The following is a 15,304-nucleotide window of genomic DNA, read 5'->3' on the forward strand; positions in this document are numbered from 1 at the left end:
AGTATGAAGGAGATGGAAGAACTTTGTACCCATGTATAAAATCCCAGGAAAAAACCTGATTGGCTTTGGTTAGGTCATGATGCCTATCTCTTAGACCTGTTACCACACGGCCAGGGGCTGTTAGGTCGGTACATCAGCACATGATCAGAATAGTTCTCAAAAGGAAGTGAAGAGGGATATATTTTAGAGTAAAGTAAAGGGTATATTGCAAGCCCCCCCCCCCCAAAGGGGCAATCAATCAACGGGTTGCAATGTTTAGAACATTTTATTAAAGTACAAAATTGTTGAAATTAAGTGAAATAGAAAAACATAGTAAATATTTACAAAAACATTGATAACACCACTCAAGTCACACAACATGTAAAAATGCAGAAAGGCCTTAAAAAGTTTGTAAGTTGAAAATTATAGAGATTTCCCAAAGTGGTTATAACTGCTCACTGCTGAGTATGGCACTCATAGAAGATCTTTGAATGCTGTCCTCCACTTTTCTGCAATCCAGTGCTCCCTAGACATTTGTTCTTTGGGAGATTTGGACTTGGAGACAGCCCAAGGGGACAAGTCAAGAGCTGAGATAGTCATAACTTATGGTCTAATTTTCTTCATCCTATTGACTGTGTTGAGGTTATGCAGACACAGCCAAGGTGTTTTCTTCAGCCTCTGCTAATATTCAAAAGGATATAAAGAATATGAGTAATTGCTTGAGCCGAAATTCAGCACATAAAAGGCTGAGTGGGGAGTATTTGTATTAGAACTATAAAGTTCTATCTGATGGAAAATTACCTAAATTTTAAGGTAAAACAGAATTAATCATGCTCTATCTCATATTTACGGAAAGTAGGAAACTGAAAGGAGGCAGAATAGACACTTTTATAACAATTTTAGCTTAATGAATGGTCAGTAAACTGTATTATGCTGAAGTGACCACACAACTATCTCTAGAGTCCAGAAGAATTTAAAATCAGATTCTAAAGACAAAAGAAAAGACAGTCAAAACATAGACAAAGCAGAGAAGAAAACAATGCCCATGAGGTGGTCACTATTTAGACAGTATTATAAAAAGGGAAGGGATACTTAGGCTTTACACACTTCACTTTGATGATTCGGCATTAAAACTACCTTCCCCAAATGAAATACAGAAGGGAGGAAATTAAGGGATTCAGGTAACTCTAAAATCAGTCTTGGGCTCAATAAGACCATTACTTAAAATAATCACATTTTAGAACAGATCATCTTCATCTGATTCTTCGAGGTACTTTATAGGTTTCTTTGCCCGTCCAGATTTGGCCCGAGGAGCCACAGCTGAGTCTAAGTCCAGATGGAAATCCTCACTCTCCCCCTTGGATTTCTACAAGAGGAAGTCCATGTAATTTGCACAATGTTAGTCTGACAGCAACATTTCACTGGAAAAACTATATCAACAGACTATAATTCAAGAAGTTTCCCACCTTCTAATAAGTAGTAAGAAATAGATCTAAGGCTAGTCTCTCATTGACTAAGTGGCATATTTTTAAATGTAACTGTGATACAGTAAGTAAAAGTAAATGGATTAGGAGATTTAAATTTATTTTCTTAAAAAATGTGTCAGATTAAGAGCAAATCTTAATTATGCATTTTAAAACAGCTATAGCAAACAGACGAACTAGGATAAATACTCACCTTGCTTGTGACTGTCTTAGAAATCATTTTCTCAAAATTAGAGTCAGAATCATCAGAAGTGGATGGCTTCCTTTTGCGGCGATTTTTGGTTTTGGGAGGATCAGGCTTTTGAGAGACATCAGAATTCAAGCCTGGCTCCTTTTTGGTTCCTTTTGGTGCAGCCCTTTTTTTGGCACCTGTAGTGGAGGTGGAAGACTGACCTGCAAGTCAACATAGGCATTCATCATGTCCACGCTAGATGGATTATTCTACTGTGGACTTTCTTTAGCAAGCTGTTGAATGCTTACATTTAACATAGGAAAAAATCTAATAGAGCTGAAAGTACATTAGAGAATCAAAACTATTCTTAAGTATTTTTAAGTAGGCTCCTATTTTACTAGGCGGGGCTTGAACTCATGCCCCTGAGATCAAGACCTGAGCTGAGATCAAGAGTGGAACACTTAACCAACTGAGCCATCCAGGAGCCTCAGCATCTAATTTTTTTATAGGTATGTTTTACATTAAACCTTTGCAACTGTTTATAAACCTTATCCCTGTCATAGATAATGAGATAGATAACACCTGGCATTTTGAGATATATGCTGATTTTAGACCTTCTGACCACCAGTTTTGATCACAAAGATCTAAATATTTGCTTTCACTTGGGAAAGGTTTAATTTCAATATTAATAGTAATTTTTGGGAATAAAAAATTGAATTCATTTGTGGTAGCCAGCTTCTTAATCCTAACATTAACCCTTTTGAAAGACTGAGGCTCACTTTTTGCTGCTGTCTTCTTCACCGCTACCTTCTTTTTAGAAACAGGGTTTATGATTTCAGTTTCAGCTGAGAAATCAGCGGCCGGAGAATCTAGAGAAGGTGGTACACTGTCCTTGGCACCACCAGCATCAAGGTCCATTACTTCAAATGGAAAGGAAAATAGCACATATAAGCAACACACAAAAATCCATTTCCTTCTCTGAGTTCCCATTTAAATACCAAGTCTGTGACTTTTCTAGAATATTTAAAACATACTCTTACAACTTTGTTCTAATTTCTGGATTCTTCATCAGCAGATATTTTTTGTACCTCTAGCACCCAGCAAGCATGTGATGACTTTCAGTATATTAAGTATAGAACCTGTTTCTGTGCAAAACTAACCCTAATGAACAACATCAACGCAATGCTAACAAGAACCCACATTTATCTTCCAAGGCAGGACTTGGATAACATAGTCCAGATTAGAACCCACTAGACCCAAGTGCCCCAGTGAAGCAGACATCTCACTATTTTTAATTAAATACATACCTGATGTGGCACTCTTCTGTGGCTTCAGTTCTTTGTTAGTAGGTCTAGAATAAAGAAGAAACCATCAACATCCTGACAACCAATTCTACATGTGTCAAAGAATGTATCATTGACTATTGACAACAATCACGATGATAAGATTCATGTTAGAGAAGATACTTACACTGGTGGGGAAGTTTTGGTCTTAACTGGGCTAACATCTGATGGGACAAAATCCTCATCTTGAGTTTTTTCATCAAAATCTGAGAAATCATCATCTGAATCCAAATCCACTGTAAATTTGGTTTTTGCTATAAAAAACATACATCAAAGAATAAAAGAGGGGAACAGAAATATGTAATTCACAGATTGCTATAACAATTCATGAAGATTTAAGCTTTAGTTTAATATCCTAAAAGATGCTGTAGTTTTTTAAAAACTTAGTAATTACCGCTCTAGTATATAATAATTTCTGGGATTTGTGCCCTGAAATACACTGGCCCAGATATTGCAACATATCTAGCATGTTGTTCGCTTGTGCTTACTTGCTGCTCTCCGTGGCTCTATCTCTCGTGGGGGAACATCAAAGTCACTTTCATTACTGCTCATATCTGATTCTGAATCAGACCAGGGGTTTCTCTTCTTTCCTTTTTTGACTGGTTTAAATGGCAACGTAGTTTGCTTCTTTGTCTTGGTACCTAGAAGGGAGATAGGAATTAACCACTTTCATATATTCTTAGCCACACTTTTCTCCATCTACCATCTATCCATCTTTCAAGTATTTATTGAGCTCTGTGCTAGTATTGAGAATACAACGGTGAATGGAAACGGATATAGTCCCTCTTCCTATCGAGCTTATATAGCTTGGTCATCTAATCCCATAAATAAATATAATGTGTCTATGTAGGGTATGAGGCATGTGTGTATGTATTTAAATAAGAAGACTGTTCCAAGAAATGCTTCAGCTGAGACCTCAAGTTTAGAATGAACTAGTTGAAGGCAAGTGGGTAATGAAATATTACAGTGCAGAAAATAGCATGTACAAAGGACCTGTGGGGAAAACAGTACATTTAGGAAAATGAAAGAAATCCATTATGGCTAGAAAACAGAAGTTGCAGGGAGAGAGGCTGGTCTTGTTAAGCCTTTACATTTTTAAATTTTTATTTATTACTTATTTAAGTAAGCTGTACATCCAATGTGGGGCTTGAACCCATGACCTCAAGATCAAGAGTTGCATGCTCTATGGATTAAGCCATTCAGGAACCCCAAGGATTTTGTTTTAAACAGGGAACCAATATAACCAGATTTGAATTTTAAAAAGTTCTCTCAGGTTGCAGGGTAGTGATTGGAAAGGGGCAAGAATAGATGCAAGATCAACAGAAGGTTATTGTTGAAGTCAAGGCAAGGGAGACAATTCAAACAGAAAAGAATGGCTAGGATGAAACCTTGAGGGTGTTTAACGGCCGAGTAAGGAGGTTTAAAGTCACTAGTCCTGGCCCAAAGAGGAGAAGGGCAGCACCCTCACTGATCTTATACCATCCTTCATATTCTTGTCAGTATACCTATCTACGTCAGATTTCCTAGTTGAATCTAATCTTATCCAGCATCCTCCAACAATCTGGTTTTCTATCTCTCTGTCATCTAGTTTAAGTTTTTTTTTCTGTTTTTTTACTATTTCCCAATATGAGCGTGCCCCTCGGCCCCCGTTGAGGAGGTCTTTTCATTGTCCCATGCATATTATATGCCCATTTTTCTTTTCCTAATCTAGAATACCTAAATCTTATCCACTCTTCAGGACTGTAACCCAAGTTTTACCTCTCTCACAAAGCCTCTACAATGTACATGCACCCACACTGATCTCGCCTTTCTCTCAGTTCCTACAATGGCTAGTATATATTGCTTTAACTTTCTTGATAAACCTCTTGAAGGTAAACACCATGCTCTCCCACTTCTTGTGCCCTCACATTATTTGAGAGTAATGGGAACATGAATGCTCAAAACATTCAACTGATTCATTGGTTTTATATGCTAACCGACTGCTAGCTAGGTTTAAAGTTAATATAATTTTGCACAATTTGGCATGCTTTTATTACTTCTTTAGTTTGATACTAAGATGTTTTCATCTGTTTTATTCATCTTTTCATTCCCCACAGAACTGAGCACACATTATCTATTAAAAGTAGATATTTGGGGCGCCTGGGTGGCTTAGTTGGTTGAGTGTCTGAATCTTGATTTTGGCTCAGGTCATGCTCAGGTTGTGGGATTGAGCCCCATATCGGGCTCCACAGTGAGCATGGAGCCTGCTTGAGATTCTCTCTCTCTCTGCCTCTCTCCCCCTCTCGCACATGCTATCTCAAAGTAAAAAAAAAGTAGACAGTCAAGGTTAGATTTACAGATCAATCAATGGAATTCAGTTGAGAATCCATAAATAAACCTTAATATTTGTGACTAACTGATTTTTGACAAGGGTGAAGATAATTTAATAGGGAAAAAAGGTTTTTCAATATGGTGCTGGGACAACTGGATATCCACATGCAAAAGAATGAAGTTGGACTCCTTCCTAATGCCACATACAAAAATTAATTCACAATTCATCAGAGACCTAAAAGTAAGAGCTAAAACTAAAACTCTTAGAAGAAAACATAGGGGTGAATCTTCATGACCGTGGACTTGGCAAAAGATTAGATATGATACCAAAAACACAAGAAACAAAAGGAAAAAAAGAAGATAACTTAGATTTCATCACAATTAAAAACTTGTGCTTCCTATCAGCAATAGGCAAAGTATGGAAAGAGCCCAAATGTCCATCGATGGATGAATGGATAAAGAAGATGTGGTACACACACACACACACACACACACACACACACACACACACACCGAGTCTTACTTGGCAATCAAAAAGAATGAAATCTTGCCATTTGCAACTATGAGGATGGAACGAGAAGGTATTATGCTAAGTGAAATTAGTTGGAAAAAGACAAATATCATATGAGGACTTTAAGATACAAAACAGATGAACATACGGGAAGGGAAGCAAAACTAATATAAAAACAGGGAGGGGGACAAAACATAAGAGACTGTTAAATATGGAGAACAGAGGGTTACTGGAGGGGTTGTGGAAGGGGGGATGGGCTAAATGGGTAAGAGGCATTAAGGAATCTACTCCTGAGACCATTGTTGCACTCTATGCCAACTAACTTGTATGTAAATTAAAAAAATAAATTAAATTAAAAAAAATAGAATAAACTGTTCTTAGAGGTTGAAAAGTTAAAAAAAAAAACAAAACGTGTACTTCAAAGGACATCATCAAGAAAATAAAAAAAATAATCTATAGGAGAAAATATTTGAGAATTATGTATCTGATAAAGGACTGGCATCTAGAATACATAAAGAAATCTTACAATAAACTCAACAACAACAAAAGACAACTCAATTAAAAAAATGGGCGGGCTGCCTGGGTGGCTCAGTCAGTTAAGTGTTGGACTTTAGCTCAGGTCATGATATGGCAGTTCGTGAGTTTGAGCCCCACATAGGGCTCTGTGCTAACAGCACAGAGCCTTGAGCCTGCTTCAGATTCTGTGTCTCTCTCTCACTCTGCCCCCCACCCCACCCCCACACTCTGTCGCACTCTCTCTCTCTCAAAAATAAATAAACATTAAAAAAAATTTTTTGGGGGTGGGTGCCTGGGTGGTTCAGTCAGTTAAGCAACTGAATTCGGGCTCAGGTCATGTTCTTGCAGTTCGTGAGTTCGAGCCCCGTGTTGGGCTCTGTGCTGACAGCTCAAAGCCTGGAGCCTGCTTCAGATTCTGTGTCTCCCTTTCTCTCTCTGCCCCTCCCCTGCTCGCGCTCTGTCTCTCTCAAAAATAAATAAACATTAAAAAAAAAATTTTTTTTAATAAAAATAAAGGGGCGCTTAGGTGGTTCAGTCGGTTGGGCATCCAACTTCGGCTCAGGTCATGATCTTGCGGGGAGTTTGAGCCCCTAGGTGGGCTCTGTGCTGACAGCTCAGAGCCTGGAGCCTATTTCAGATTCTGGGTCTCCCTCTCTCTCTCAATAAACATTAAGAAAAAAGATTTTTAAAAAATGGGCCAAGGGTCTGAATAGGTATTTTTCCAAAGAAATATAAAAGGCCAACAAGCAACATGAAAAGATACTCAACTCAATCATTAGCTAATAGGGAAATGCAAACCAAAACCACAGTGAGATAACCACTTCATATCCACTAGCATGGCTAGAATGAAAAAGAGTGACAATGAATTAACAGTGTTGGTGAAGATGTGGAGAAACTGGAACCCTTCTACATTGCTGGAAGGAATGTAAAATGGTGCAGCTGCTCTGAAAAACAGTGCAGAGGGTTCTTCAAAATGTTAAACATAAAAAATCCTATCACCCCACACAATTCCACTCCTACGTATCTATCCAAAAGAAATCAAAACATTAAGTCCACGGGGGCACCTGGGTGGCTCAGTCAGTTAAGCACCTGACTCCTGATCTCAGCTCAGTTCTTGATGTCAGAGTCGTGAGTACAAGCCCCTGGGTTGGGCTCCACACCCAGCGTGGAGCCTACTTAAAAACAAACAAACCCATGAAGTCCACATAAATACTTATATGTGAATGTTCATAGCAGTGTTCACAATACCCAAAAAGTGGAAACAAGCCAGATACCTATCAACCAATGAACAAATAAAATGTATATCCATACTGTGAAATACTATTTGGCAATAAAAAAGAATGAAGTATTGATACATGTTACTACATGGACCACCCTTGTAAGTATGCTAAGTGAAAAAAGCCAGGCACAATAGACCACGTATATATGATTCCATTCATATGAAATGTCCAGAGTAAGTAAATCTAGAGACACAAAGTAGATTAATGATTGCATAGGGGGAGGGGAAATTGGGAGGAAACAGAGAGAGTGACCATTAATGGGTAAAGTGTTTCTTTTTGGGACAAAAAAGTGTTTTAAAACTGTTGAGTATACTGAAATGATTGAAGGTATACTTTAAATGGATGAATTTGATATGTGAATTTTTTTTTCTTAATTTTTTAAAATCTTTATTTATTTTTGAGAGAGAGAGAGAGTGTGAGCGGGGGAGGAACAGAGAGAGAGGGCGACACAGAATCTGAAGCAGGCTCCAGGCTCCAAGCTGTCAGCACAGAGCCCGACGTGGGGCTCGAACCCACAAACTGTGAGATCATGACCTGAGCTGAAGTCGGTCACTTAACCGACTGAGCCACCAGGCGCCCCTGGTATGTGAATATCTTAATGAAGAAGTTAAAAAAAGTAGATACTCAGTGAGGGCATAATCAAATGGCTAGTAAAATTCTTTTTTAAAAAATATTTATTTTTGAGAGAGAGAGAGAGAGAGCGAGCGCGCACAAGCTGGGAAGGGGCAGAGAGAGGGGTGGGGGGGGGGGCGGGTGGAAGACACAGAATCTGAAGCAGGCTCCAGGGTCTGCGCTGTCAGCACAGAGCCCAATGAGGGGCTCGAACCCACAAACTGTGACATGACCTGAGCCTAAGCCGGACACTTAACCAACTGAGCCACCCAGGCGTCCCTGTGTAGTAAAATTCTTAAATTTAATTTACTGGGTGCTACTTATAACCCAGACATGGTTATATGGTATTCAACTATAGGGGTAATACAAACATGACTAAGATGTGCTCACTGTTCTCAAGAAGCTTTATATAATATACATCAAGGGGGCGCCTGGGTGGCGCAGTCGGTTAAGCGTCCGACTTCAGCCAGGTCACGATCTCACGGTCCGTGAGTTCGAGCCCCGCGTCAGGCTCTGGGCTGATGGCTCAGAGCCTGGAGCCTGTTTCCGATTCTGTGTCTCCCTCTCTCTCTGTCCCTCCCCCGTTCATGCTCTGTCTCTCTCTGTCCCAAAAATAAATAAACGTTGAAAAAAAAAAAAAAATAATATACATCAAGGCCTTTTAACTGGCTAGAAAGTGAAATCTAATAAACTGAGTGTGTTTTCTTTAGATTCCCAACTAAGGAATTCAAGTTGCCAAATTAACGAATTATTTCAAAATGATCTCTTCTAAAATAAATCAAATCCAAGGACAGTGTTAGGGAGGTTCAAGTAAACTTCAGACATAGTCCTCCATCATGTTAGTACTGAACATGTATGCAGAATATACTAGGTAACAGACAAAATTTAATCTCAACTCTATAATTTTACTTAAAATGTTTTAATACCTGGCTCTCTTTTCTGTTTCTTCTCCAACCTTTGTTTCAGACCTTCTAGTTCCATACCATCCTCTTGAGGGCTCCCTTCAGTGTTTTCACTCTAATAAGAGAGAGCAAGACAAAGATGGTCAAGTTCTGTCAACTTATTATTTGGAATAATGTAAGGTCAAATATACAAATATATATCTGGTCAAAGAGTGATTTTTTTCTTTAAGTTTTGGTTAAGAGCTATGAATAAAGGTATGGGCATGACTTTTTCAAGATACTTAAACACCAAAAAAAAAAAAAAAAAAAAAATTAGGTTCACAGGAAAGACAAGTTTTGATTAAATATAGGATAACTTACAAACTATGGGCTTAGAAATTTTATAATATCATTTATTCAATTTTAAGTTGAAATAGGTTTCAAGTATTTTAGTGTATAACTTTTCAAGAGTATTACCTTAATTTTCTTTTTAATTTTCTTTTCTGCCTCTGCTTTCATCTCTATGGTCACTCGGGGGATGACTCTTTTCCCACATGGAGAAGGCAAAACTTCAGCTATCTGTATTTTTTTCCCCTTTGCTTTCCCCCCTTTCCCAGGGAGTCCTATTTGTTCTTCTTGTTTTTCCTTTGTTTCAACAGCCTACAAAGGGGTAAAAGAAAGCAAGTTTATAAGCCAACAAAGACAATACAAAATCTAGGCTAGTTATAGGAATAGAATAAAAGGCAACAGTCAAACTGATTTCAATCTGTACATCTTAATATAAAAATTTTTAAAAATTTTATGTATGTATGCAATCTCTAAATCCAGTGTGGGGCTTGAACTCAGGACTTCAAGATCAAGAGTCACATGTTCTTCTGACTGAGCCAGCCAGGCACCCCACATCTTAAGGTAAATTTGTGATAAACTATACAACTAAGTATATCACCAATAATAGTGAATATATAACTAAGACCCACTTTGACAAGTGTGGAGACAGAAGATTGGGTTCTACTCTTGATTCCACCATTTAAACTGCTGACGATAAAAAGGGGAAACTGGGTTAGGGATAAAATACATAGGTACATATATACATATTTGTAAACTTAAATAAGAAGTGAGAAAGGGTGGAACTCTACTTGTACATCCATACCTAAGTGTAATAATATAAAACTGCATGGTAAGCATTATAACTTAGTTTATGAAATGCTTTTCTTATCTTAAAATAATATTGGAAAACAAAGCAAATTAGTGAGATTTAGGTAACAAAGTATCTTCTGAAACTGATTAGCTAATCCTGAAGGTAAGTATCTTTGTCCTTTTAGGTTGACTTGGGGGACTGGGTTGGTCTTCTTACACATTTAAATTCTTTATCTTCTCAGTTTCAATAAGTCAGAAATCAGCTCTTGCCCTTTGCTCTCTTTGTCCAAAACCTTCTAGGTAGTATGCTTCCCAGTATCATTTACTTTATCCTAACAATCCGTTCTTTTATGTGTTATCTTGGAATGTTTCCTTATGCCTCTTATATCCTTTCTATTTGCCAATTGTGAAATTTCTTGACAAAGAGGTATACTGCTGGAATGTACTATTTCATTAATAATAACTCTTGGGGCACCTGGGTGGCTCAATCTGTTAAGCGTCTGACTCTTGATTCGGTCTGGTCAAGATCTCGCAGTTTGTGAGTTTGAGCCCCACATCGGGCTCTGTGCTGACAGTGCAAAGCCTGCTTGGGATTCTCTCTCTCCCCGCCTCTCTCTGCCCCTCTCCCATGCTCGCTCTCGCTCTCTCAAAAACAAATAAATAACCTTAAAAATAATTAAAAAAATAAAACAAAAACTCTAACGCAGACATTATAAACGACACACCTCCAGCTCTTCAATAAAAGCAGCTAGGTCTTCTTTCCACAAATCTGATGGACTCTTTCTCTTTAATGTTTCTAGCTCTTGTTCCTTCATAAGATAGTCAGAAAATTAAGAGTTAATTTATGGGCATAAATAAATAGCACATAATTTTCATGAAGCAGTTTTTACTTTCACTACTAAAACAACTAAGCGACATGTACCCTCTACCAATAACTCACTTTTTCATTTCTCAGCTTGCACAGTTCATCCTTCTTTTCCTTGGTGAGATACCAAAGAGGCATATCAAGAAGGTAGTTGAAGGTTGGTCCAGAATCTTTTACAGAGTCACCCTTTTCGGCTTCATTTTCATTGTCACTCTCTTCATTTTCTTCTTCATCTGGTACCTAAAGGAGGAATTAAAATGTAGCTTTAACAGGACATGTGAAACAGAGACAGATTATACACAGTCTTTGATAACATAGAAAAATGCTAACCAAGAGATTACCTTTTGCTGGGCTTCTTTCCAAGCCTTCACAGGATCAGAATCATAACCCCTCTGAATCAGAACTTTAATTAATTCCTTCTTTGGCTTATTTTCTATTAAAATAAAAGTAAACATAGATAATGGGTTTGAGCATGAGTTGTACCATATTAATTCAAAAGATTAAAACTAAAAATTAAATGGTCTTTGTCTTACATAAATTTGTATATCCTGGTATAGAGAGAAGTCTTCTCCCCAAACCACTGTGGATGTAAATTACCACAAGGCAGGCAGTCAAATCATGTATGAGACTGTTAACCTAATCATAACTCTTTTTTTTTTTTAATTTTTTTTAACGTTTTATTTATTTTTGAGACAGAGAGAAACAGAGCATGAACGGGGGAGGGGCAGAGAGAGAGGGAGACACAGAATCGGAAGCAGGCTCCAGGCTCTGAGCCATCAGCCCAGAGCCCGACGCGGGGCTCGAACTCACGGACCGTGAGATCGTGACCTGAGCTGAAGTCGGACGCTCAACCGACTGAGCCACCCAGGCGCCCCATCATAACTCTTAAAAGAATAGAAGACAATCATACCTTTATTTCTGATAAGTCTCTACGTCAATTATACTCCCTTATTAACGTTTCAACATTTCGTTGGGCAAGTTTTTAGTGCCACCAACCCAACCATTGGTTTCTCCATGCTGCATCCATTTCCTTTTTCTCTTCCAAGGACTATTGCAGCCAATTTATTACTCTTTGAGGGATATTGAATTACTAGCTACTGATATTTCAGAATGAATTTCTGAGTGCCATATTTTATTAATTAATTTGATACAGATTACATGTTTAGGCCCTCTACATTTTTATACTCAAGAAGACTGGATAGTCACATTATTTCATCTAAATACAACCTTTACTTTTAGTTTTCTTGGAGTCATGTCCAATATTACTCATTTTAGCCTCGCCTTAAGCAACAGTCTTATGAAATTAGGGAGCTGACAGTTAATGTTATTAGTTTTAAAAATATTCATGAAATTGAACATTTAACTATGAAGTTAAACATTTTTGTGTACCACCAGAAAATTATTCTGTGATCACAAGGAACTCATGTTGCCATGTTTTGGGACTTGCTCCTATAACCCATAAGTTAGTTACCTAGCTTTCCTACTTAGCCCTGGACAGGGTTGAGCTATTTCTTTTAACCTTCCTTATACTCCAGCTTTTATCAAAACTGTTTACTTCCTGGTTACTTAAACCCTGACTTAGGTGCTTCTAGAAGGTCTTTTAAAAAAAAATTTTTTCTGAGACATAACTCAGTCTTCAGTACACAATTTACTTGTAATATAAGCCATTTATAAGCTTCCTTCTAGTCTCTTTTTTTCCCTATCAGACAGACCTAACTTCTCTTCTCTTTACACAGGTACTTTTTCTAGCTCTCTATTCTAAATGTCAACTAAATATTGATTTCTCAAGATAGTCTAAGAAGAGCTATCTTTTTCAAACTATAAATGCCTAGGTATTTAAAATAAATGCTTGTATAAGTAACCAGCTGAACTAAATGGATTTTGCCCTCCCTCCCCACTATTATTCTCTCTAAAAATGTTTAAAGTTTGGCATAATTGTATAGACAGTTATTATTCCAAAAACATACCAATGATTATTTTGCCATCTATTTTCTCTAAGATAAAGCGAGCCTGATTGTTCAGTTTAGCAGATTCAGCACCAAGCATTCCTAGTAGCCATTCTTTTCTTAATCCATAATACTTAAGCCTGAGTTCAAAGAAGTCTCTTAGAATATCCAACACTGTGTCATATTTCTTTAAACATCCTACATGGTCAAAAAGCACCTAGAAAAGAAAAACAAGATTAGAGACAAGAACAGATAAATTGGCTAAACTTTAATGGTTTTAGAGAAATGAATTTATTCTTCGGAAATATAAAAGTATTCTAGGATATCCTTTTAAAACTGGTGGATCTTTAATACAAATCGAAACATATGGATCTCTCATAAAATAAGACATACCATAGAGTTGCATGTGAGACTAGTCTGGAGTTTGAAGACTTTGTGTAGTCCCACTCTCTCTGCCTCTGCCAATTTCTCTTCAGTCATCTTCACAACAAACTTCACAGTGGTGTCTGTATGGTATTCCCTATAATCGGTTATGAGAGGTGGTGTCTTCTCAGTGCCATTCAACATGGGTTCTAGAACCTGTTCTTTATATGTCTAAAGAAAGATAGAATAATCTTTTTGTTAAGTGTCTAAAACACAGGCTTATGAGTATTTAACAAGCTGTAGTACAAAGTGTTTCCTTGATCATAAAAATCAAAGAAAAAAAACCCACAGTTACGTACTTGGGTCCATGTTCTGATGGGAAGTTCTGAGATTTCAATGGTTGTGGAATTAAGAATAGCCACTTCACCACTAATCACATATTGATTTGGAGCCAGCTCTTCAATCGTACCCCTGAAGTTCTTGTAACTCGGAAGCTAAATTGGTATTTTAAAGAAGAACAGGTTTTCTAAATGTGACACTAAAAACAGAAATCCCCACAGCATTAAACAATAAATCTAATGAATATTAAAGTATGAAATAAATTTTATGTGTCCTCTTTAACCATATAGCCTGATGAATTGAAACCAGATGAAAACGAAGGATCCTGATACACACAGAATACTTACCATTGGCAAAGGTTCTTCTCCATCCATCAGACGCCTGATATTATTTACAACTTCACGAATATCAAAGTTCGGGATTTTGCAGGACCACCCAGTACCGATTCCTTCAGCACCATTTATCAGCACCATGGGTATAATAGGAATGTACCATTCAGGTTCAACACGTTGATTGTCATCATATAAAAACTTTAATGTATGATCATCTTTTGGTGGAAATAACAACCGAGCCAAAGGGCTAAAGAAAACAATCAAAGAATGTTATTTTATAAAAATACTGGCTTTGATACTTAACTTGTGAAGGACAAGTATTGTCTCATATCTATGCATAAAACCTTCCATATTACCTTGGCTTTAATTGCTGACTAGTAATTGTTTAACAGTATTTATTGAGCGCTTTGTATGTGCTAGGCACTGCAGACATAAAGTCTCTAAGGAGCTCACAGTCTACTACAGGGAGATAGACAATGCACATACATTTTGTCAGGTGGTGGGGTAAATGCTAAGAACAAAGAAAAAGTAGGTAAAAGTGATTGAGTGTGCTAAGGAACGGTCACACGTTCTGAAAGGATAATATTAGAGCAGAGAAGAAATTGAGAGAATGAGCCATCATGCGGTTATCTGGAGAAGGAGTAGTGTAAGCAGAGGGACCAGTAAGTTAAAGGCCCTGAAAGGTGTGCTTGGCACATTTGTGTATAGGCAGAGGCCAGGTGTGTTCGGAACAGCAATAGTATGAGATGGAATCAAACCATATGGGGAGTGGGCACATAGATCATGTAGGTCCTTTAGATTTTGCTCTAAACGAAGCAGTTGGAAGGTTCTGAACCAGAGTGGCCTATTTAAAAAAAATCAACTGGCTACTATAAGGATGAAGAATGAAGGATAAAGAATGAAAGAAGGATGGTAGACTATATTAAAATACTTTAGGTAAACAGAATGCCTTAGTATTTTTCTAATGCAAAACCCATAGGATTTGCTGATGAATTGGATACCAATGTGAAAAAAGGTGACTACAAGGTTTTTAGTCTGAGAATTAGAACGATAGCATCCCATTTACTGAGACAGGAAGGCTAAGAATTTTGTTTTGGACTTCGGTTTGAGATGCTTATAAGATATCCAAGAAGTAAATTTTGAGAGGGTAGGCAGCTCTACGAGATTCAGGTTGGGACTGTGAGTCTAGATGGATGGGCTATCATCCATGGATAGGAAATTGAGTATAGCTAGT

General features: G+C 37.6%; 1 protein-coding gene across 1 annotated transcript in view; it reads right to left on the minus strand.

Moving 5' to 3' along the window:
* Window positions 1-289: 289 nt before the first annotated feature.
* TOP2A (DNA topoisomerase II alpha) overlaps window positions 290-15,304 on the minus strand; it is a 28,302-nt gene continuing 13,287 nt past the window's right edge. The window contains exons 21-35 of the mRNA XM_007085813.3: window positions 14,086-14,317; window positions 13,759-13,893; window positions 13,430-13,630; window positions 13,058-13,253; window positions 11,432-11,523; window positions 11,166-11,330; window positions 10,951-11,034; window positions 9,566-9,748; window positions 9,134-9,224; window positions 3,467-3,619; window positions 3,106-3,232; window positions 2,943-2,986; window positions 2,415-2,555; window positions 1,657-1,856; window positions 290-1,345 (exon numbers count right to left, since the gene is read on the minus strand). Of these exons, the coding sequence (XP_007085875.2) occupies window positions 1,217-1,345; window positions 1,657-1,856; window positions 2,415-2,555; window positions 2,943-2,986; window positions 3,106-3,232; window positions 3,467-3,619; window positions 9,134-9,224; window positions 9,566-9,748; window positions 10,951-11,034; window positions 11,166-11,330; window positions 11,432-11,523; window positions 13,058-13,253; window positions 13,430-13,630; window positions 13,759-13,893; window positions 14,086-14,317 (2,173 nt within the window). The 3' untranslated portion in view covers window positions 290-1,216. The remainder of the gene's footprint in view (window positions 1,346-1,656; window positions 1,857-2,414; window positions 2,556-2,942; window positions 2,987-3,105; window positions 3,233-3,466; window positions 3,620-9,133; window positions 9,225-9,565; window positions 9,749-10,950; window positions 11,035-11,165; window positions 11,331-11,431; window positions 11,524-13,057; window positions 13,254-13,429; window positions 13,631-13,758; window positions 13,894-14,085; window positions 14,318-15,304) is intronic.

This window comes from Panthera tigris, chromosome E1, assembly GCF_018350195.1.
Source record: "Panthera tigris isolate Pti1 chromosome E1, P.tigris_Pti1_mat1.1, whole genome shotgun sequence".
Taxonomy (NCBI): domain Eukaryota; kingdom Metazoa; phylum Chordata; class Mammalia; order Carnivora; family Felidae; genus Panthera; species Panthera tigris.